Here is a 25,618-nt window from a genome sequence, read left to right as displayed (position 1 = left end):
TCCCAAAAAATTGTAATAAAAATCGATTAAAAAGTCGCATATGCGCAATCAAGGTACCGATAGAAAGAACACATCATGGAGCAAAAAATAACACCTCACACAGCCCCATAGACCAAAGGATAAAAGCGTTATAAGCATGGGAATGGATATCTGGGAATGGAATAATCGTAACGACGTGAGGAACATATATAACAAGTTTCACTCCAGGGTGAACGGCGTAAAAACAAATATCCCCCAAATAAACAAAATGCGTTTTGTTTTTTTTTTAATTTCACCACACATTTATTTTTATTTTGGTTTCGCAATGTACTTTATGAAAAAATTCAGCCTGACATTGCGAAGTACAATTAGTGGCACAAAAAATAAGGGCTCATGTGGGTTTCTAGGTGAAAAATTGCAAATGCTATGGCCTTTTAAGCACAAGGAGGAAAAACGAAAACGCAAAAAACTAAATTGTCTCGGTCCTTAAGGGGTTAAACATTTATTCTGTCCCTAGCAACCAATGTTGTGAGATGGAATGCAGGAAATGATGTCACAGGTTGCTATGCACAGCTAGCTCCTGTAATATACCTTAGATAATAGCCCATCCTGTAATACACCCCAGATAACACCCCCTCCTGTAATTTATCCCCACCCCCATGCAATATGCTCCTGCAATAGAGAACAACTTGTTGTCCATAGCAACCAATCAAATCAAGTCTTCCATTTTAACTTGGAACAATAATTAGTAAAGTGCAATCTGATTGGTTATTGAGATGCGCGCTCACAAGGCTCGTGCTCGCGCTGCGCATGGCTACAATGTTGACGAATCTCAATTTGGGGCGGAGCATTCTGACGTCATGTAAACGATCCGTAGCCTAGAACAGTTGGGCGGGACTACATACGGGTTATTGACGGGTTGAGTAATAAAGTGGGAGGGGTTATGATGATTAATAATAGCAGGCCTCAATAGGAATACACACGGCTGGGCGGTGCCTGGCTAAAGTGATTGACTGGGTACGGGGCGTGGTTACGGAGCTTACGCCGGCAGGGATATGCGGTAGTGTTCGGTGGGCGGGGCTGCGCCGGAGTGATGGATAGGTTGAGTAGGGAAGTGGGCGGAGCGTAGAACTGGTTAGTTACTCGAAGCTCGGAATATTTTCGCCGCCGCCAGATACCGGGACTGAGATCTTCTCTGCGGGGAACCAGGTGACCACGGGCGGTAGAGTGTGGGGGAGGAGGACGGCGGGGAGAGGGACGACGGGATGTGAGCTGCACGGGTAACCGGGAGCAGCCGGGGCTGTGGGCCCAGTGTGGTGGGGGATGGGGCAGCGCTGCTGTCTGGGGAACAGTCCGGTTGTTATTCATTACGCGGATTCGCTGCTCAAACCGACACGTTACCGACTGTGTGACGTCACCGAGGTAGTGACATCATGTCTGGTGGGACAACCTGTTACTACTACAGCTGATACCCCAGATAATACCCCCCTCCTGTAATATACCCCAGATAATACCCCCCTCCTGTAATATACCCCAGATAATACCCCCCTTCCTGTAATATACCCCAGATAATACCCCCCTCCTGTAATATACCCCAGATAATACCCCCCTCCTGTAATATACCCCAGATAATACCCCCCTCCTGTAATATACCCCAGATAATACCCCCTCCTGTAATATACCCCAGATAATACCCCCTTCCTGTAATATACCCCAGATAATACCCCCTTCCTGTAATAAACCCAGATAATACCCCCCTTCCTGTAATAAACCCAGATAATACCCCCCTTCCTGTAATATACCCCAGATAATACCCCCTTCCTGTAATAAACCCAGATAATACCCCCCTTCTGTAATATACCCCAGATAATACCCCCTCCTGTAATATACCCCAGATAATACCCCCCTCCTGTAATATACCCCAGATAATACCCCCCTCCTGTAATATACCCCAGATAATACCCCCCTCCTGTAATATACCCCAGATAATACCCCCCTCCTGTAATATACCCCAGATAATACCCCCCTCCTGTAATATACCCCAGATAATACCCCCCTCCTGTAATATACCCCAGATAATACCCCCCTCCTGTAATATACCCCAGATAATACCCCCCTCCTGTAATATACCCCAGATAATACCCCCCTCCTGTAATATACCCCAGATAATACCCCCCTCCTGTAATATACCCCAGATAATACCCCCCTCCTGTAATATACCCCAGATAATACCCCCCTCCTGTAATATACCCCAGATAATACCCCCCTCCTGTAATATACCCCAGATAATACCCCCCTCCTGTAATATACCCCAGATAATACCCCCCTCCTGTAATATACCCCAGATAATACCCCCCTCCTGTAATATACCCCAGATAATACCCCCCTCCTGTAATATACCCCAGATAATACCCCCCTCCTGTAATATACCCCAGATAATACCCCCCTCCTGTAATATACCCCAGATAATAGTCCAACTCTGTATAAACCACCTATATAATAATTCCTCCTGTAATATACCCCCAAGATAATATCTCTTTTTTTAATATACCCCTGTGTAGTCTCACACATAATACCCTCCCTGTAATTCCTCCTAGATAATACCCCTTTTCTTTAATAATATCGCCTAGACAATACCCCTATCCTGTTTTATATACCCCTCTTATAATATTCCCGTATGGAAAAAGGCCCTACAGATAATACCCCCCTCCTGTAATATACCCCAGATAACACCCTCCCTGTAATAACCCCCCCCCCCCAGATATCTCCTGTAATATACCCCCCAGATAATGCCCCCTCCTGTAATATACCCCAGATAACACCCTCCCTGTAATAACCCCCCCCCAGATATCTCCTGTAATATACCCCCCAGATAATGCCCCCTCCTGTAATATACCCCAGATAACACCCTCCCTGTAATAACCCCCCCCCCAGATATCTCCTGTAATATACCCCCCAGATAATGCCCCCTCCTGTAATATACCCCAGATAACACCCTCCCTGTAATACCCCCCCCCCCCAGATATCTCCTGTAATATACCCCCCAGATAATACCCCCTCCTGTAATATACCCCCCAGATAATACCCCCTCCTGTAATATACCCCGGGTAATATCCCATCCTGTAATTTTCCTCTTGTGCAATATACCCCCCTATTGTAATATGTTTGGATATAATACCCCCTCCTGTAATGTACATGGCAGACAATACCCCCTCTTGTCGTGTGTTCTTCCTGTGCTGGGCTGTTGCTCTCTGTTATCTGCAGCCTGTGTAGTGGTGCTTGGTCAGTATACAGCCCAGCTGTCCCTCTGTGTCACCTCTAGGGGGCGGGGCTTGCTTTCTTCCTCTGCACACAGCTGATTGGTGGGTGGGGGAAGAGGCGGTGTGATCAGCTGTTGCCTGTGTGGGGGCGGGGCCAGGGTCTGTTTATGTTGTGATGACAGCAGCTGCAGCAGCATCGTCCCTGTGAGTCAGCGGCTGCACATTCCAGCACATAGTGTCAGCTGCTCTCATTGTGTGCACAGATGTAGCAGAGCTGGATGTGTCACCCGCTGCCTGACAACACACTGATGTAGCAGAGCAGAATGTGTCACCCGCTGCCTGATAACACACTGATGTAGCAGAGCTGGATGTGTCACCGCCCTGCCTTACAACACACAGATGTAGCAGAGCTGGATGTGTCACCGCCCTGCCTTACAACACACAGATGTAGCAGAGCTGGATGTGTCACCGCCCTGCCTTACAACACACAGATGTAGGATAGCTGGATGTGTCACCAGCTGCCTGACAACACACTGATGTAGGATAGCTGGATGTGTCACCCGCTGCCTGACAACACACAGATGTAGCAGAGCTGGATGTGTCACCCGCTGCCTGACAACACACTGATGATGCATTACTGTCCAATTGTTTATATGTCGTCTTGAGTAGTGGTAAGCGACACACTCAGCTCTGCTACATATGTAAGAATGACATTCAGCAGACCCCATAGACACTGTTCATACTGCGTTGCATGAATACAATGCAAAATAAATGTAATAAGGGAGCGGTGGTGACAGGGTGGCGCTGTAATGACGTCCTCCGGGTGGCGCTGTGCTGTAATTCTCATCTTTCTTGGTTCACACCCTGCAGCTGCTTAATTAAACCGATACCATGGGCCGAATCTTCCTGGATCACATTGGTGGAACCCGCCTGTTCTCCTGCGCCAACTGCGACACCATCCTCACCAACCGCTCCGAGCTCATCTCCACCCGATTCACCGGGGCCACCGGCAGAGCCTTCCTCTTCAACAAGGTGGGTGCGGGCAGAGCGGATGGGATGGGGCAGTGCCAGTGCCATAGTGCACACCCTGCAGTCTATTGTAGTAATGTCACAATACCAGAATTTTGAGTTCGATACCAATACCAACTTTTTTTCTCAAAAAAACCCCCACAAGAGTAGAGACCCCCCCCCCCCCCCCCCCCCCCCCCCCCCCCCCGACTGTCAGGTCTGTACGAACCATATTACTTTATAAATAAAGTTTCCATTATTTAAAATAAATGTTCTTAAAAAAATAGCCCTATTCTGATTCTTAACATGGCTGTGGGGCAATCTGTAGTTTTATTTAGTAGCACGTTTTTATGTGGTACTGAATTTGGTGGTTTCTCCGCTTGCACCATTTACTGTGCGTCATCAGGAAGGTGATAATCTTATAATATGCACAATAACACTTCAGCTATCAGGGGGGATGATGGGAACTGTAGTCATGTGATACACTTCAGCTGTAGTCATGTGATACACTTCAGCTATCGGGGATGATGGGAACTGTAGTCATGTAACACACACTTCAGCTATCAGGGGGATGATGGGAACTGTAGTCATGTGATACACTTCAGCTATCAGGGGGATGATGGGAACTGTAGTCATGTGATACACTTCAGCTATCGGGGATGATGGGAACTGTAGTCATGTAACACACACTTCAGCTATCAGGGGGATGATGGGAACTGTAGTCATGTGATACACTTCAGCTATCGGGGATGATGGGAACTGTAGTCATGTAACACACACTTCAGCTATCAGGGGGGATGATGGGAACTGTAGTCATGTAATACACTTCAGCTATCAGGGGGATGATGGGAACTGTAGTCATGTAACACACACTTCAGCTATCAGGGAGATGATGGGAACTGTAGTCATGTAACACACACTTCAGCTATCAGGGGGATGATGGGAACTGTAGTCATGTAATACACTTCAGGTATCAGGGCGATGATGGGAACTGTAGTCATGTAACACACACTTCAGCTATCAGGGGGATGATGGGAACTGTAGTCATGTAACACACTTTAGCTATCAGGGGGGATGATGGGGGTTGTAATTGCACTATTCCAGCTGGATTCGGGCGGCAGAGTAATGTGCAGGCTACCGTCCCCCTCCCACTTCCCTTCACAGTCGCAGCCAGGCCGACCTTTTGTTCACCCCCCCACATTGCTGATGTCGGCCCCGGGGATGTCCTGACGGCCCGGCCTCACAGCTACCTCCTGTCAGATCTCCTCCTCGCCTCCCCCACCTCCAGCCTTCTCCTGCGTTCTCCTCTCCCGGACCGTGCAGCTCTCAGCCGCTCTCCTCCCTCTCCTGCCGCCGACCCTGTGCTGCCCCTCTGCCCTTGTCAGACACTCACCGGCCCAGCTGTGTCTCATGCTCGGTGCCTGTGGAGGGGGGGGGAGGTCCTCATCTTAGCCCATAGGACCCGCAGTGACACACACGTGTCACTGGCGATGTCAGAGGCAGGAGCGGCGACCTAAAATTTGCCGGCGGCAGCTGCATGGTAGGTGGATGATCTAGGCCCGAGTGAGCGCGCAGGGTCCCGGGTCTGTGTTGGCAGGGGTGGCACAGAGAGAACATGACAGGCGCTCAGGTAGCCGCCTGTTATGTTCTCGGCACTATATGTTAAACTACGCTATTTTGTAGTTTAACATAAAGTATCGATACCAGGAAATCCTGGTATCGAACCGTTTTTTTGCCCCGAAAATCGATAGTAGTATCGATTTTTCGGTGCATCGTGCATCCCTAGTCTATTGTTCTTTATCAGCTGTTCATGACGCCCGGGGGGGGGGGGGGGGCACTCACTGTAGGGGCCTATTCTCTGTTATCACCCAGTTTGGGTCGGCTGTGCTTTCCCTTCATTCCTGGTAGGACTGGGTGATATGGCCAAAAAATTAATCTCGTGTTTTGTTTTGTTTTTAATTTTGGATGATTCTTGATTTAAATCTCGATTTTATTTTTTTTTTTCTTTTTCTTTTTTTTTTTTTTTTTTCTTTTTTCATTTTGCTAAATAAACTGAACAGTTTACTCCTTTCAGTATCAGATACTATTTTAATGATACAACTATATTGCTTCCCAGTGTACCAGTGCTCCCCCTGTGCCCCCATGTAGTAGACAAGCCACCTCTGTGCCCCATATAAGTAGCTTTTTCCGAATATGTGCCACTCTGTGCCCCCATACAGTATTGGAGATCTTCTTTGTGCCTCCATCTAGGTAGGGTGTAGTAGTACAGGTAAAGATGAGGGGTGTAGTAGTAGTACTGGAATCGATGAGGGGTGCAGTAGTAGTACAGATGAGGGTATTTGTAGAGGTAGTAGTACAGGTATAGATGAGGGGTGTAGTAGTAGTACAGGAATAGGTGAGGGGTGACTAGGGCAGACTGGGGGTAGCTGAGGGGGACTGGGGCAGCTGAGGGAGACTGATGGGTGAATAGGGCAGCTGGGGGGGACTGGGGCAGCTAGGGGTGACTGAGGGGTGAGTGGGGGAGCTGGGGGTGACTAAGGCAGGAGTGCACACAGCCCTCCTCCTCCTCTCACCCTGGTACACATGTTCACCTCCCGGCCACACATGCAGGTCCCCTATCTGTGGAGGAGGCCGCAGGGACTGCAGAATAAGGAGATAACGTCGCTGCGGGTCCTGGGAGCTGTACAGCGGGATCGTGCACCCCCCGATCCCACTGTACAGCTCCAGGACCCGCAGCGTTGATATCTCCTTATTCTGCAGTCCCTGCGGCCTCCTCCACAGACAGGGGACCTGCATGTGTGAGCGGGATGCACGTCAGCCGCGGCTCTGTTAAGAGCCTGGAGGCCGCCAGCTCAGCATCTCTCCGGACCATGCCGCCCTGCACCTCTCTCCGGACCATGCCGCCCTGCACCTCTCTCCGGACCATGCCGCCCTGCACCTCTCTCCGGTCCCGCCCGACTCTGCCCACAGTGATTTTTTGTGAAAATCGAATTTACAATTTTCACAAAAAATCTAATCGATTCTAACTGTCTGGGCAAATTAATCAAATTAATTTGATTAATCACCCAGCCCTAATTCCTGGTGTAAGCTTTGAGACGTTACAGATCTAACCTAAGGGGTTTTGTTACAATTACATCTACACAATTCACTGATACACTGTAATCACACAATTCCCAGGTACACTGTAATCACACAATTCACTGATACACTGTAATCACACAATTCCCAGGTACACTGTAATCGCGCAATTCACTGATACACTGTAATCACATTCAGAGAGGCCAGACTTGGATATAAAACAACTGGAGGCTAAGCTATGGCTCCTCTCTACTACCCCACTGTTTTACCCCCAGGGGCATGTGGCAATGATCTATTTGTGTTTCATTAAAGGGGTTATCCAGCGCTACAAAAACATGTCCGCTTTCTTCCAACACAACTCTTGTCTCCAGTCAAGATTAAGCTCCATTCACTTCAATTAAATGGAGTTACAAAACTTGCACCCAAACCGGAGACAAGAATGGTGCTGTCTCTGGAAGAAAGTGGCCATGTTTCTGTTCACATGTATCCTTGTTTAATGGGAGCTTTGCACCCCCACTGTCCAGGAAGGGGTAATAAGGAGGGGACATTGTGTGTGCCCCCTTCTCAGATGGTCACGCAGGGGCACAATATGGTGCTGCTCTTAACAAATCAGCAACATCTAGAAAGCTGACATGGCTAATATGTGCTGAGAAGGTGAGACTTTGCCCCTGCTCCACCTTCCTGGGGTGACGTTAGTGCTGCTGACAGACACTCTCCTCCTCCTTATCTACTATCATTTCCTCCATCGTATCTGTGGGGTAAAGAACTACCATGGATACAACTTATACTTTCCCTCACAGCTCGCCTGCCCGGCCTAATTCCCCTCCCAGCACTCCTGCCAGTTCATTGAGGTTGTAGCACCTGCTGCATTCATTCTGTCTGCTCCCCTGCCTGGGGCATTGTTCAGCACAAGGCAGCATGCTGTAATCATACCTCATTCTTCCCCAAATGTCCCAATAAAGATATATAATGATGATCCAGCGAACCCCCCTGAGACCACAGAAAATGATGCATTGTTTCTGGGGAGAGGGAGGGGCCAGGGAACTCCACAACCTCCCCTCAGGGGTGAATTAAAGTGTCATTGTCATTATAACTTTCAAAATCTAAATCAACGGTAGATGTGATATAAAGCAAGTTTACAATATACAGTATTTTTTTGTTATCATGCTGTAAAACAAAGCTGAACTTACCAGAAATCCAGGTCCAGTCTCCTGAAGGCAGATTGCTGGTTGAAAAAACAAACTAAATACAGGAATTCCGGCCAGTACAGAGTCACTGCTCAATGTGTCCATCAGTCACATGACTGCCTTCTCTGTGAGCGCTCAGATGGCCTGGGATACACTGGACTTCCCTTTTTCTGATTTTTTTTTTTTTCACAAAAAACAGGAAACAGTCAGAAAACAGGAAGTGCCTTGTTCTCCATGATAACTAAATCAAATTAATAATGAATGTATATTGCAAACTTCCTTTATATCACATCTACTGTTTATTTAGATTTTGAAAGTTATAACGACAGGTACACTTTAAACAAAAGCATGCCGAAACCAGGACAGAGAGGGTGGGTTCATACTGAGGAATTCTCGTGGATAATGTCAGCGGATTTCTGCTGTCTGTCCGCGCGCACGGCTGCACGCCTTTCCGCCGGCTCCATAGACACCATTCTATGGGCCGGCCTATTCCACTATTCCCCGAAAGAAGTGAAATGTCATTTCTTTTGGCGGATAGCGGAATACGCCGGCCCATAGAATGGTGTCTATGGAGCCGGCGGAAAGGCGCGAGTCCGTGCGCGTGGACAGACAGCACAATTCCTTGGATATTATCGGCGAGAATTCCTCAGTATGAACCCACCCTTAGTTATCACAGTATATTAGTTTTTTCTGATACCAAAATACCCCTTTAACCACCAACAACTGTCTGATAGCCGGCAATGCGCACCCTCAGTCTGTGCAATGTCATTTGGTGTCGCTGCAGTTGAGGGTTTTGCGCTTCTCTAATTCCTCTTACTTGTTAACCCCTCAGGGATCTTATTTTTTTATTATTATATTTTTAAACTAAGATTTTTTTTTTTTAATTAAAGACAAACATTTTCCATTCACATATACAATGTAAATCAGACATGAACAAAAAGAAAAATCCTTATTGAAGTATAGTTTACCATATGCATTACATAGTGCAGGGGTCTGATAATATTAGCCACTAGACACCAGGGATAATATTAGCCCACTAGACACCATGAATGTTGATATTAATTCACTAGACACCAGCCAGGGAGAATATTCACCCACTAGTAGATGATAGGGATATTATTATTAGCCCACTAGACACCAGGGATAATATTAACCCACTAGATGACAGGGATATTATTATAAGCCCACTAGACACCAGGGATAAAATTATTATTAGCCCACTAGACAGCAGGGATGATGATGTTAGCCCACTAAATGTTATGGGCACACTCTACTATATACTAGGACATGACAAGAACAAGTATAGGACTATTAACTCTTTACGTGCAAACTGTTATTTACACAATACATGTCAGGGACATTGTTGTAAGGGCCTTTACACAGAGACATTGATCTCACAGATCATTGAAGCCAAAGCCAGAAACAGCCTATAAACCGAGAACAGTTCACAATGGAAAGACTGAGATTTCTCCTCTTCTCAAATCCATTCCTGGCTTTGGCTTCAAAAATCTGTCAGATCTCTCTGTGTAAAGGCACCCTAAGAATTTTTTAACTATAAACAATCGCAAACGAGAGCTACCTGAAATCGTTCCTCATATTACACAGAACGATAGTTGTTAGTAACGACCATTACTGCGATAGTTTACTCCACTTGATCCCAGCAAAGGAACGAACGATGTAGAATTAGGGTGCCTTTACACAGAGTGATTTATCTGACAGATTTTTTTTTAAGCCAAAGCCAGGAATGGATTCAAGAAGAGGAGAAATCTCAGTCTTTCCATTATGACCTGTTCTCTGTTTATAGGCTGGCTTTGGCTTCAACAGTCTGTCAAATGATCTCTCTGTGTAAAGGCACCCTTAGGCTATGTTCACACAACGTCTTTTGAGCTCCGTTTAAAATGACTGCCGTTATTTTGAGTCTAAAATAACGGACGTCATTCAGCTGTCTAGCCTCCCCTGGTGTTTGTACATAATTTTTGTTTGGGATCACTAATTGGACTTTAGGTGCGGCTTAATTGAAAAGTCTATTGAATTTAATAGTAAAAACGGAGAAAGAACGGTGGAAAAACTGTGTGTGAACAACTAATAAAAAAGTCCGCTGTTTACAAAAGACGTCCGAAAATAACGATCATGTTCATTATTTTGACGTCTGCGGTAAAAACATCCGTTATCCAATGAATTGTGTGCATTGGACGTCCGTCTTCCCATTGACTTCAGTGCGTTGTCATTGCAGTCAGCTAAATCGCAGCAAAAACGGACGTTATTTTAAATATCAAAATCGGACGCCTTTTCTCCATTTTTGACTTTGTGTGAACATATCCTTATCACTGAATAATCTTAGGTTCGGCTTAAAAGAGGAGATCAACAACACACAAACGTTGTTTTTTTTTTTTCCAATCGTTGCCTGCATTCACACAAAAACATTGTCGTTTAAATTTGAACGGTATACAGATTTTTTGGGCAATAAACGTCCTGTGTAATAGGGCCATTGGCCTAGTAGATAACATGGATATGACCTCCATTGTGTTCTTTGTGTAATGGCTATTGCTTGTTATGGTACATTTGGAGTGTCGTTATACTGTATGTATGCCATAGTTGGCTTTGGGGGAAGGAGATGGCTTTTTGTTTTTATAATGTTTGATAAAAACATCAGATTACAAAGGAAACCAATCCTTGTGTGTTCCGTCAGGTGGTGAATCTACAGTACAGCGAGGTCCAGGACCGGGTCATGCTCACCGGACGTCACATGGTGCGGGATGTCAGCTGTAAGAACTGCAACAGTAAGCTGGGCTGGATCTATGAATTTGCCACAGAGGACAGCCAGCGCTACAAGGAAGGCCGCGTCATCCTAGAGCGAGCCCTGGTTCGGGAGAGCGAGGGCTTCGAGGAACACGTCCCATCCGACAATTCCTGAAATGCCCTTTCCTTCGTTTTGCTTTCGTTCTTTTTGTAGTCCCTTTCGAGTTCCACCATGCGACAGATCTCTACAGCGTATTTGCATACACCGTTACCTTAGCCGTCGCGCCACGTGATGAGACCTAGAGGAACGACAAACGATCTGAATGTGATCATTCTTTTCCGGGTTTGGGTTATGTACCATTGAAAGCATATATTCTACCAATGCTGTCTTAAATGGTCTGATGTCCCTGCCTACACGAGGGCTGAGCTACCCCCCCTCCCAATAAATCAGCCCATCCCCCACCCGCCATGTTAATAATTGCCTTATTTGCAGATTCGTTTGCTTTGAAATGTATTTCCGCATTGTAGATTGTAACCACCTTAGAGCGACGCCTCCCGCGGGTGACACCTTGTGTATGAGATCTAGTGTTTGCTGCCGCTTGGGCTGGTCATTGCATCACTAAGCAGCTGGGGGGCCTATGGGGGAGTCCGGGGGAGGGGGATTACATCTGTCAATCTCCAGCATATAATGCAGGTGGTGTGGACATTGAAAAAACAAAAAACAAGAAAAAAAAATTCTCAACTTTGAGATGCACCAAGTCATTGTTTTATGTATGTGACTTAGAAATTATCGGTAGTGTAATAAAATGTTATGTCTCTTGTACCTGGCTTTTGTATTGTTGTTTTGTTGGGTTGAAAAGTATATATATAGTTCTTAAAGGGAAACTCGAGCAAGGTGCATCTTTATCCATGTACTTTCTTGGAGATAGCCATAATGTCTGTCATCTCTTGTAGGTTCCTGAATAATAAAATATCAGGTACAGTGTGGCAACCACTAGTCTGTGTATTCTGCACTGACTCCCCCTATGATATAAGGCTATTACCACCAGTCTGTATACTCCCGTGTATTCTGTACTGACCCCCCTATGATATAAGGCTATTACCACCAGTCTGTATACTCCTGTGTATTCTGCACTGACTCCCCCTATGATATATGGCTATTACCACCAGTCTGTATACTCCCGTGTATTCTGTACTGATCCCCCCCATGATATAAGGCTATTACCACCAGTCTGTATAGCCCTGTGTATTCTGTACTGACTCCCCCTATGATATAAGGCTATTACCACCAGTCTGTATACTCCTGTGTATTCTGCACTGACTCCCCCTATGATATATGGCTATTACCACCAGTCTGTATACTCCCGTGTATTCTGTACTGATCCCCCCATGATATAAGGCTATTACCACCAGTCTGTATAGCCCTGTGTATTCTGTACTGACTCCCCCTATGATATATGGCTATTACCACCAGTCTGTATACTCCCGTGTATTCTGTACTGATCCCCCCCATGATATAAGGCTATTACCACCAGTCTGTATAGCCCTGTGTATTCTGTACTGACTCCCCCTTTGGTATAAGGCTATTACCACCAGTCTGTATACTCCCATGTATTCTGTTCTGACTCCCCCATGATATAAGGCTATTACCACCAGTCTGTATACTCCTGTGTATTCTGCACTGACCCCCCCCCCCCATGATATAAGGCTATTACCACCAGTCTGTATAGCTCTGTGTATTGTGCACTGACTCCCCCTATGATATAAGGCTATTACCACCAGTCTGTATACTCCTGTGTATTCTGCACTGACCCCCTATGATATAAGGCTATTACCACCAGTCTGTATACTCCTGTGTATTCTGCACTGACCCCCTATGATATAAGGCTATTACCACCAGTCTGTATACTCCCGTGTATTCTGTACTGACTCCCCCTATGATATAAGGCTATTACCACCAGTCTGTATACTCCTGTGTATTCTGCACTGACCCCCCTATGATATAAGGCTATTACCACCAGTCTGTATAGCTCTGTGTATTCTGCACTGCCCCCCCCCCCCCCATGATATAAGGCTATTACCACCAGTCTGTATAGCCCTGTGTATTCTGTACTGACTCCCCCTATGATATAAGGCTATTACCACCAGTCTGTATAGCCCTGTGTATTGTGCACTGACTCCCCCTATGATATAAGGCTATTACCACCAGTCTGTATAGTTCTGTGTATTCTGCACTGACTCCATTATGATATAAGGCTATTACCACCAGTCTGTATACTCCTGTGTATTCTGTACTGACTCCCCCTATGGTATAAGGCTATTACCACCAGTCTGTATAGCCCTGTGTATTCTGTACTGACTCCATTATGATATAAGGCTATTACCACCAGTCTGTATACTCCTGTGTATTCTGTACTGACTCCCCCTATGGTATAAGGCTATTACCACCAGTCTGTATAGCCCTGTGTATTCTGTACTGACTCCCCCTATGATATAAGGCTATTACCACCAGTCTGTATACCCCTGTGTATTCTGCACTGACTCCCCCCCCCCCCATGATATAAGGCTATTACCACCAGTCTGTATAGCCCTGTGTATTCTGTACTGACTCCCCCATGATATAAGGCCAATGTCGGACTGGGGTACCTTGGGCTCACCAGGGAATTTAAGGGGCCCACCCTTCATATACCAGATATAACCAGCGCCAAACCTTCACTTTACTATAGCGAGTTTGCACGGCATTGTGTATATGACCATCAATGCTAGCTCACTGCTAGTAACTTGTCAGTCTCTCTGCGAACAGGAGAAGTCCCATGAAAGTAACGAATCTCAGGCAGGCAGGGGTGTTTGGGAAAATAATAACGAAAGTATACTTACTCGACCCCGTGCCCTCTTAGCGCTTCCTTAACCCCCTTAAGGACTGAGACAATTTTTGTGCTTTTCTTTTTTTACTCCTCATGTTTAAAAGGCCATAGCGCTTGAAATTGTTTTTTATTAAATACATTTTCATGCCGCACATGTTTGTGTCCTAATCACATTCAGCGGCATACGTATGTTTTTATTTTACATTTTTGGGTGGTTCTGCTTTCATCTTATAAAGAAGTCCTCTTTTATCTGCCTGGTCCGGGTCGATGTCCCTGCTTGATTTGTAAAACACCAACCATATCCTGCTACGATTTCACAAAAAAAATAAATAAATAACAGAAAAATGTCCCATGGGTATTGCGCTTCGCCATTCTCCACTGACTATAAGCTAACATCTGGTCACAGTGTTTTTGACCTGCAAAAATGCCATATTTCTGAAAAATGCCTAGTCTGAATCCGGCCATATAGTACATGAGAACATACCCCTCTCCCAAAGTTATTCACAGGATAAGGGATAACAAGACCCATATAGAATTATTGGAGCACTGTCCCCACTGTTTATTTGAGGGGAACATGTTCCCCACAATTTCGTGACCACTGGTACCCCTACCAATCAGCTTGATATCTATCCTGTGGATTTTAGGGAGGGGGGGCAGGTACCTAGGCCACACCTGGATGTATGTGTGTGGGGGTGCAATACTTTGCCTTGTCCTTGATAATGCCTACACACACAAGAGCCACCGGGTTGTGTATATATGATGTATATTTATGGTGGTGTCCATGTTGCTATGATATGCTATGATTGCTGTGACCCTGTCACTTAAAAAAAAAAAAAACTTTTGACAAACCTTGCAGATGTAGGTATAAACCTTGCGATGCATGTTTTTTTTCTTCAAGAGTTTTACTATCCACTGCTCCATCCTACTTGCCTTCATTGTGCAGGTGATAGATCTGTGTAGCAGGCAGATGTCCAGCTTTATGACTCTGCAATATGTGAATGATCCCCAACTCCTAAGCATAATAAATGACACCAAAGAATGCAAAATAAAGACACAACACAATGAAATCAGGTGTCAAAGGGGCCCAATTTTATTTAAAATTACATGACACCGAAAATGGCAGACCCCCGACTCACGAAGAGTCACTCTCCAGCACTCAGGCGAGGAAAAACCCCCTGTGGGGGAAACCTTGAGGGAGCCATGGCTGGAGAGCTGCCCCTCCCTTGGGCTTAGAGGGTAATACCATACTATAAATGTAATCTGGATGTGAGAGAAATCTGGCTGCAATGTCACCTTATTGATTGCTAGGCGGCTGTAGCTCTTCTCCCTCACAGATCCAGGTCCACTTCTCAAGAAGGTGGCGACTCGATGAAGGGGTAGTCTAAAGCAGACCACCCCTTTTCCCCTGATAGAACCCCCAAATTACATCAAGGGTAGGGGCAGTAAAGTATACAAGCTCAAGGTCCTCTGGCACATCCAAGATGGCACTGATCAGGGTGCGGTGCATTGCTTTATGAAACCTTCTTTATGACATAAGCGCTTGTCATCATAGTGCACGGTTGCCATGGTTACTGCAGGTAAACACATCTGAAGCATTAACCCATTAATGACTGGCTATGTGCTTTACTGCAGAGGTCACTAAACACACTTGTAACCAAGCAAACCGCTTATGGTTAGGCCACACTAAAAAAACTAAATAATATGGTTTCATATTGCCCATAGCAACCAATCACTGCTCAGCTTTTGTTTCTCAAATTACTTTGGTAAAATAAAAGCTGAACTGTGATTGGTTGCCATGCGCAACTTAGACAGTCTAACCTGCCCATAGCAACCAATCAGAGCTCTGCTTGAATTTAATAAGAGCTTGTTAAGATATGAAAGGTGAGCTGTGATTGGTTGCTATGGGCAAATCTCTGGCAGGTTGATAAAGCTGCTCCATTGCTGAAAAGTTTATGATGATGATGACTGAAAACACATGACATCAAGCTTCCCCATAATGCTTTGCAGTCAGCCCTTCCTCCATATCCCCCAACCTTTTGGAGGGACACTTGTGCTTTACAGACATTTCTATACACTTCATTTCCCAGCATTTCCGGTCACTCAGTTTAGAATCCACCAGTATATGGTTATATACAGCGTATTTGTTAACATGAAGGAGGCTGCTGACAATCTGATGTAATTGTATGTTTAAAGGGCTGCCAAAGAGTATTATTAATAAAGCTGGTGACATGAATAGGGAAAGAGGGGATCCCTACCTGGAGAGTAAAGACAAGCAGTATGGCTGGCATGTAACACTACATTTCCCAGGCTTTCATAGGAAATCGGTGATCACCCGATTAGATGATCACTGGAGAAACTGCACTGAATGTACAAAAGGGGGTGTTAAAAAGTAAAATAGTTCACAGTATTAAAGTGGTACTCCAGCAAAGAATTTTTTTTTTCAATTATTTGTAATTTATTTCTATATATATAAAAAAAAAATCTGCAGTCTTTCAGTATTTATCAGCTGCTGTATGTCCTGCAGGCAGTGGTGTATTCTTTCCAGTCTGACACAGTGATCTCTACTGCCACCTCTGTCCATGTCAGGAACTTTCCAGAGTAAGTTCCTGTCATGGACAGAAGTGGCAGCATAGAGCACTGTATCAGACTGGAAAGAATATACTACTGCCTGCAGGACATACAGCAGCTGATAGTAGGGGACGGGTTTTAAATAGAAATAAATTACAAATCTATATAATTTTCTGGCACCGGTTGATTTGAAATAAATTTTTTTAGGGGGAGCACCGGCCCAGCCAGTGTCAGACTGGGGTACCTTTGACCCACTCTACTTACAGATATAACAAGCACCAAACCTTTTACATTACTATAGTAACTCTGCACAGAGCTGTGTATGTGACCAGCGATGCTTGCTCACTGCTAGTAACTTTTCAGTCACTCTATGCAAAAAGCATAAAGTGCCACTTAAAGAGGTACTCCAGGCTATGTGTATTTTCCCTGTATGGCCGGGGAGGGGGTGGATATAGAGGCTGCCCTTCACTTACCTCCCCGGTTTCAGCGCTGGGTCCCGGATCGCGCCGCCCTGTTCTTCCGTCCCGCTTCCTGGTCCAAGCTGCGGCTTGAGACATGACATCTCAAGGCCGCTCAGCGATTCAGCGGCCGAGGAGAGACTCCGCTACGACCGCTGAATGGCTGAGCTGCCTTGAGACGTCACGTCTCAAGCCGCAGCTCAGACCAGAAAGCGGCAGCCGGACGGGAGAACGGGGCGCCACGATCCAGGACCTAGCGCTGGAACCAAGGAGGTAAGTGACCGGCGGCCTCTTTATCCACCCCCTCCCCGGCCATACAGGGAAAATACACATAGCCTGGAGTACCTCTTTAAGTTTCTTGAGAGGAGAAGTCCAATGACACTAACAAACCTCAGGTAGCCACCGACCTCCTGCAGCTCCTCCAGCTGCAACATAACATACTCGGCTGATGGATTGCCCAATCAGCCAATCACTGATTGGGGATGGACACCACTGCAGTGATTGACTAGCTAAGCAGGCAATCCATCAGCTGAGTATGTGACATTGCAGCTAAAGGAGCTAGGGCCATGACATACACGGAACCCAGTCAGAAATGATTGAAAATGACTTCCAGCGGCTGTGCGAGAGAGTGGTGCAGGGGCACGGGGACTGGTGAGTATAGTTTCTTTATCATCTTCATACACCCCCCTGCCTGCCTGTCATTTGTTAGTTTCAGGAGACTTTTCCTTTAAAAGAAACTGCTGACACTGTTAGATGCTGTTAGGTCAAGAAGACACATTGTACCTTAAAAATATTTGTCTGTGCTTCTATAGCATAGAGAATGTTTTTATTCTCTGGTACAAAGAGGCAAAGAGGCTTCTCCAACCTAATAGCTAAAAGCTGGAAAGTCTCCCCTCTCCTCTCTCCCTGCTTAATTGACACCTGCTGATTTAGGTTTGGGAGGGGGAGTTTTAGGGGTGAGCACAAAATGTGTACATACATATTACATACAAATATGCACAATACATACACACCTCATACACAGATAAAGAAATGCACATTACCTGTATGCATACATAGTATGTGCACTATACGCACATCTAAACAAATGCACAATATATATATATATATGCATATATAATACATGCACCATACACACAGACTCACATAATGTACATACTTCATGTCCACACACACAGATTTACCTCTGTTACAGGAAAGCACCAGGTACAGCTCACATGCTGTCAGATTTGCAGCTCCACTTTGCAGGCTGCAGCTCCTCTCCCTCCCCTCCTCTCCTCTGGTGTCCCAACTGCCAGCAGCAGCATATAGAGCAGATGGGGGTAGCCTGAGAGGAGGAGGTGGTGGAGGGTCCCAAGGGAGAGGAGAGGGGCTGCGCTAAATCTGCATGCTACATGCTGCTGCCTGTCACCCTTGTCACTCCCTGCCATTATATAATATTATGAAACCCCAGGTTACTCCATAGAGGCAATGCGTGACTGGGTGAAAGGCTGGATATGTCATTCTGGAGCTGCTAGACTGTGAGGCCTCCTGCTCAGGGGCCCACCGGGGGATTCCCCTGTTCCCCTGTGGGCCAGTCCGAGCCTGTATAAGGCTATTACCACCAGTCTGTATACTCCTGTGTATTCTGTACTGACTCCCCCCCCCCCCCCATGATATAAGGCTATTACCACCAGTCTGTATAGCCCTGTGTATTCTGTACTGACTCCCCCTATGATATAAGGCTATTACCACCAGTCTGTATCCTCCTGTGTATTCTGCACTGACCCCCCCCCCCCCCCCCATGATATAAGGCTATTACCACCAGTCTGTATAGCTCTGTGTATTCTGTACTGACCCCCCTATGATATAAGGCTATTACCACCAGTCTGTATACTCCTGTGTATTCTGCACTGACCCCCCTATGATATAAGGCTATTACCACCAGTCTGTATACTCCTGTGTATTCTGCACTGACCCCCCTATGATACAAGGCTATTACCACCAGTCTGTATACTCCTGTGTATTCTGCACTGACCCCCCCCCCCCCCCATGATATAAGGCTATTACCAACTGTCTGTATAGCCCTGTGTATTCTGCACTGACCCCCCTATGATATAAGGCTATTACCACCAGTCTGTATACTCCTGTGTATTCTGCACTGACCCCCCCCATGATATAAGGCTATTACCACCAGTCTGTATACTCCTGTGTATTCTGCACTGACTCCCCCCTATGATATAAGGCTATTACCACCAGTCTGTATACTCCTGTGTATTCTGCACTGACCCCCCTATGATATATGGCTATTACCACCAGTCTGTATAGCCCTGTGTATTCTGTACTGACTCCCCCCCATGATATAAAGCTATTACCACCAGTCTGTATAGCCCTGTGTATTCTGCACTGACCCCCCTATGATATATGGCTATTACCACCAGTCTGTATAGCCCTGTGTATTCTGTACTGACCCCCCCCCATGATATAAGGCTATTACCACCAGTCTGTATACTCCTGTGTATTCTGTACTGACTCCCCCCTATGATATAAGGCTATTACCACCAGTCTGTATACTCCTGTGTATTCTGAACTGACTCCCCCATGATATAAGGCTATTACCACCAGTCTGTATACTCCTGTGTATTCTGCACTGCCCCCCCCCCCCCATGATATAAGGCTATTACCACCAGTCTGTATACTCCTGTGTATTCTGTACTGACTCCCCCTATGATATAAGGCTGTTACCACCAATCATCCCTGTTATTCCTTGTATTGGTTTGGTTTCAGAGGCTGGGCTGAGGTGCAGCATGCACACCACCCTCCCACCCTTGCACTCACAGTAGGGATCCTGCCCCCTATATCTATATAACACACAAACAGAAGCAGCAGCATGAAGGACATGATACAGCAGTACTGAGCAGTGTATGCAGTAAATCCAGCACACCTATATAATAATTACTAGAACTTTCAGCACCTTCTGTGTCTCAGTAACATAGTTAATAAGGTAAAAAGAAGACAAGAGTCCATCAAGTTCAACCTACAGAACCCTGTTGTGTTGATCCAAAGGAAGGCAAAACCCCTGAGGCAGATGCCATTTGCCCCATCATGGAGAAAATTTCTTCCCGACTCCAATGGCGATCAGAACAATCCCTGGATCAAGTTATGGACGTGAAATCTAATGCCCATAACTTGTAATATATTTTTCTGGAAAAGCATCCAGGCCCTTTCTGTACCTATATAAGGAATCAGCCATGGCAACATCATGTGGCAGAGAGGTCCATAGTCTCACTGCTTTTACAGTAAAGAATATGCAGTTGTTCTGGTGGTGAAACCTTCTTTCCTCTAGACGTAGAGGATGCCCCCTTGTCATGGTTACAGACCTAGGTGTAAAAAGACCACTACAAAGATCTCTGTACTGTCCATTCATATATTTATACATTGTGATCAGATCGCCCCTAAGATGTTTTTTTTCTAAACTAAAAAACCCCAAGCTTGATAACCTGTCCTGGTACTGTAACCCACCCATTCCCTTAAAGGGGTTGTCCAGCTAAAAAAAAATTCTTTCAAATCAACTGGTTTTAGAAAGGTTTATAGTTTTGTAATTTACTGCTATATAAAAATCTCAAGTCGTCCCATACTTATGAGCTGCTGTATGTCCTGCAGGAAATGTTTTCTTTTCAGTCTGACACAGTGCTCTCTGCTGCCAACTCTGTCCGAGACAAGAACTGTCCAGAGCAGGAGAGGCTTTCTATGGGGATTTGCTACTGCTCTGGACAGTTCTTGTCTCGCACAGAGGTGGCAGCAGAGAGCACTGTGTCAGACTGAAAAGAATACATTTCCAGTAGGACATACAGCAGCTGATAAGTATTGGAGGACTTAAGATTTTTAAAAAGAAGTAAATTACAAATCTATATAACTTTCTGAAATCAGTTGATTTAAAAAAATAATAACCCCTTTAATGACCTTTTTCGTCCTCCTCTGCCACCCCTCCAGTTCAGCTGTGTCCTTCTTATATACCGGTGCCCAAAACTGTACATAGTATTCCATGTGTGGTCTGACCAGTGATTTATAAAGAAGCAAAATGTGATGATTTTATTGGTTGTGGCAGCTGCTGCCTGGCACTGGTCGCTAAAGTTAAGTATACTGTCCACCAATACCCCAGGTCCTTTTCGGAAGCAGTGTTACCCAGTGTTTTACTATTTAGCACATAACTGTACTTATTATTTCTACGGCCCAAATGCATAACCTTACATTTATCCACATTATACATCATCTGCCATTTCTCTGCCCAAGCCTCCAGCTTCTCCAAATCCCTCTGTAATATGATATTATCCTCTGTGGTGATTATTTTACCCAGTTTAGTATCATCTACAGAAATGAAGATTCTACTCTGTAGCCCCTCAACAAGAGGACACAATACTGAACCCTACAATACTGACAGGGCCGGCGTTAGGGGGGGGCAAACTGTGCAAATGCCCAGGACCCCCATCCCCAGGGGCCCCCTGCATCTGTATTGCCCTTTGTTTATTGCAGGGGATTGCTGGCTGCAAAGATCTCTGCCACACACAGCACTGAGCAGCCACGGTGTGTGCTCTTCACTGCTTCTTTAAGAAATTTCCCATCAACCTCCTTCCCCTCCACTGACAAGGCTCTGCACAGCTTCAGTCGGGACGTCGGGGGAGGGTAAATAGCTGCTGTAGGACTCTACACAATAACAGGGAAAGTACTGTTCTGATAACTGCATGCTGATTTAACCCTTTCTAGACCCTGCTACAGTAAGTAAATATACCATGTATGCTGTGTAAGTTTGATATGTTATGTGTGTATGGTGTACCATGCATGTGCTGTGTATGTGTGTATGGTGTACCATGCATGTGCTGTGTATGTGTGTATGATGTACCATGCATGTGCTGTCTATGTGTGTATGGTGTACCATGCATGTGCTGTCTATGTGTGTATGGTGTACCATGCATGTGCTGTCTATGTGTGTATGGTGTACCATGCATGTGCTGTCTATGTGTGTATGGTGTACCATGCATGTGCTGTCTATGTGTGTATGGTGTACCATGCATGTGCTGTGTATGTGTGTATGGTGTACCATGCATGTGCTGTGTATGTGTGTATGGTGTACCATGCATGTGCTGTCTATGTGTGTATGGTGTACCATGCATGTGCTGTCTATGTGTGTATGGTGTACCATGCATGTGCTGTGTATGTGTGTATGGTGTACCATGCATGTGCTGTCTATGTGTGTATGTATGGTGTACCATGCATGTGCTGTCTATGTGTGTATGGTGTACCATGCATGTGCTGTCTATGTGTGTATGGTGTACCATGCATGTGCTGTCTATGTGTGTATGGTGTACCATGCATGTGCTGTGTATGTGTGTATGGTGTACCATGCATGTGCTGTGTATGTGTGTATGGTGTACCATGCATGTGCTGTCTATGTGTGTATGGTGTACCATGCATGTGCTGTCTATGTGTGTATGGTGTACCATGCATGTGCTGTGTATGTGTGTATGGTGTACCATGCATGTGCTGTGTATGTGTGTATGGTGTACCATGCATGTGCTGTGTATGTGTGTATGGTGTACCATGCATGTGCTGTCTATGTGTGTATGGTGTACCATGCATGTGCTGTCTATGTGTGTATGGTGTACCATGCATGTGCTGTGTATGTGTGTATGGTGTACCATGCATGTGCTGTCTATGTGTGTATGGTGTACCATGCATGTGCTGTCTATGTGTGTATGGTGTACCATGCATGTGCTGTCTATGTGTGTATGGTGTACCATGCATGTGCTGTGTATGTGTGTATGGTGTACCATGCATGTGCTGTGTATGTGTGTATGGTGTACCATGCATGTGCTGTCTATGTGTGTATGGTGTACCATGCATGTGCTGTGTATGTGTGTATGGTGTACCATGCATGTGCTGTGTATGTGTGTATGGTGTACCATGCATGTGCTGTGTATGTGTGTATGGTGTACCATGCATGTGCTGTGTATGTGTGTATGGTGTACCATGCATGTGCTGTCTATGTGTGTATGGTGTACCATGCATGTGCTGTGTATGTGTGTATGGTGTACCATGCATGTGCTGTCTATGTGTGTATGGTGTACCATGCATGTGCTGTGTATGTGTGTATGGTGTACCATGCATGTGCTGTGTATGTGTGTATGGTGTACCATGCATGTGCTGTGTATGTGTGTATGGTGTACCATGCATGTGCTGTGTATGTGTGTATGGTGTACCATGCATGTGCTGTGTATGTGTGTATGGTGTACCATGCATGTGCTGTCTATGTGTGTATGGTGTACCATGCATGTGCTGTCTATGTGTGTATGGTGTACCATGCATGTGCTGTCTATGTGTGTATGGTGTACCATGCATGTGCTGTCTATGTGTGTATGGTGTACCATGCATGTGCTGTGTATGTGTGTATGGTGTACCATGCATGTGCTGTGTATGTGTGTATGGTGTACCATGCATGTGCTGTGTATGTGTGTATGGTGTACCATGCATGTGCTGTCTATGTGTGTATGGTGTACCATGCATGTGCTGTGTATGTGTGTATGGTGTACCATGCATGTGCTGTGTATGTGTGTATGGTGTACCATGCATGTGCTGTCTATGTGTGTATGGTGTACCATGCATGTGCTGTCTATGTGTGTATGGTGTACCATGCATGTGCTGTGTATGTGTGTATGGTGTACCATGCATGTGCTGTCTATGTGTGTATGGTGTACCATGCATGTGCTGTCTATGTGTGTATGGTGTACCATGCATGTGCTGTCTATGTGTGTATGGTGTACCATGCATGTGCTGTGTATGTGTGTATGGTGTACCATGCATGTGCTGTCTATGTGTGTATGGTGTACCATGCATGTGCTGTCTATGTGTGTATGGTGTACCATGCATGTGCTGTCTATGTGTGTATGGTGTACCATGCATGTGCTGTCTATGTGTGTATGGTGTACCATGCATGTGCTGTCTATGTGTGTATGGTGTACCATGCATGTGCTGTGTATGTGTGTATGGTGTACCATGCATGTGCTGTGTATGTGTGTATGTATGGTGTACCATGCATGCGCTGTATATGTGTGTATGGTGTACCATGCATGTGCCGTCTATGTGTGTATGGTGTACCATGCATGTGCTGTCTATGTGTGTATGGTGTACCATGCATGTGCTGTCTATGTGTGTATGTATGGTGTACCATGCATGTGCTGTCTATGTGTGTATGTATGGTGTACCATGCATGTGCTGTCTATGTGTGTATGGTGTACCATGCATGTGCTGTGTATGTGTGTATGTATGGTGTACCATGCATGTGCTGTCTATGTGTGTATGTATGGTGTACCATGCATGTGCTGTCTATGTGTGTATGGTGTACCATGCATGTGCTGTGTATGTGTGTATGGTGTACCATGCATGTGCTGTCTATGTGTGTATGGTGTACCATGCATGTGCTGTCTATGTGTGTATGGTGTACCATGCATGTGCTGTCTATGTGTGTATGGTGTACCATGCATGTGCTGTCTATGTGTGTATGGTGTACCATGCATGTGCTGTCTATGTGTGTATGGTGTACCATGCATGTGCTGTCTATGTGTGTATGGTGTACCATGCATGTGCTGTCTATGTGTGTATGGTGTACCATGCATGTGCTGTCTATGTGTGATATAAATACCAATGTTTGTTCTATATAATGTGAGATAAATAGATGTAAGGTAGATATACACTTACATATTTATAAACAATTTGTCTATATATACAGTATATTAGAGATGGAAACCCTCTGGCCTTCCTGCTGTTGCAAAACTACAATTCCCATCATGCCTGGAGAGCTAAAGCTTTGGCTGCTGGGCATGATGGGAATTGTGTGTGTGTGTGTGTGTGTATATATATATGTACATACAGGAAGATCAAACTCAGGCCCTCCAGCTGCTGAAATCTACAATTCCCATCATGCCTGGACAGCCAAAGCTTTAGCTCTACACATGATGGGAATTGTAGTTTTTAACAGCGGGAGGGCTTGAGTTTGACATCTGTGGTGTAGTATGTCAGAGTATAGGTAGTACTGTAGCTGTGTGTTGGTGGCTGGCTGTGCTGCAGCACGGGATTGGCATAAGCTATTAGATATCGGCCAACTGCTGCCTTCCCCCTGTCCAGGGAACGGGTACGGTATGTAGGGGTGTGGGGGCTGGTGTGTCATGGGCTGTTGTGTGACAAGTCACAAATTCTCATTTCACAGAAATGGCATCCACATGCCCTCTCTAAGTCTGGCTTCCACTGATTCACCTGTATATGAGGAATTACAGAAAAATTGACAGGTGTAACTTAAAGGCATCTGACTGCATGCATAAGCATATATGTCTGCCAATCACACCAGCAGTGCATACATACAGTCAGTGCTTCTGATGTGTCTTCAGGCCACCAGTGGCGACCTTCAGCTGTCAATCACTCTGGAGGAGGTGGGCGGCTTGCAGATA

At 45.6% G+C, this 25,618-nt stretch overlaps 1 protein-coding gene across 2 annotated transcripts; it reads left to right on the top strand.

Moving 5' to 3' along the window:
• Window positions 1–909: 909 nt before the first annotated feature.
• YPEL5 (yippee like 5) lies at window positions 910–12,074 on the top strand. 2 transcript variants are annotated; one of them, XM_069954320.1, is made up of 3 exons: window positions 910–1,188; window positions 4,110–4,271; window positions 11,202–12,074. In XM_069954320.1, the coding sequence occupies exons 2-3, from the start codon at window positions 4,131–4,133 to the stop codon at window positions 11,424–11,426; spliced, it is 366 nt and encodes a 121-aa protein (XP_069810421.1). In that variant the 5' UTR covers window positions 910–1,188; window positions 4,110–4,130; the 3' UTR covers window positions 11,427–12,074. The 2 variants fall into 2 exon arrangements, with proteins under 2 accessions (XP_069810421.1, XP_069810422.1); XM_069954321.1 differs by lacking the exon at window positions 910–1,188 and adding an exon at window positions 1,323–1,401.
• The last annotated feature ends 13,544 nt before the right edge of the window (window positions 12,075–25,618 follow it).

This window comes from Dendropsophus ebraccatus, chromosome 15 (genome assembly GCF_027789765.1).
Source record: "Dendropsophus ebraccatus isolate aDenEbr1 chromosome 15, aDenEbr1.pat, whole genome shotgun sequence".
Classification (NCBI taxonomy): Eukaryota; Metazoa; Chordata; class Amphibia; order Anura; family Hylidae; genus Dendropsophus; species Dendropsophus ebraccatus.
The sequence above is the reverse complement of the archived record's forward strand: the minus strand, read 5'-3'. Positions and strand labels throughout refer to the sequence as shown.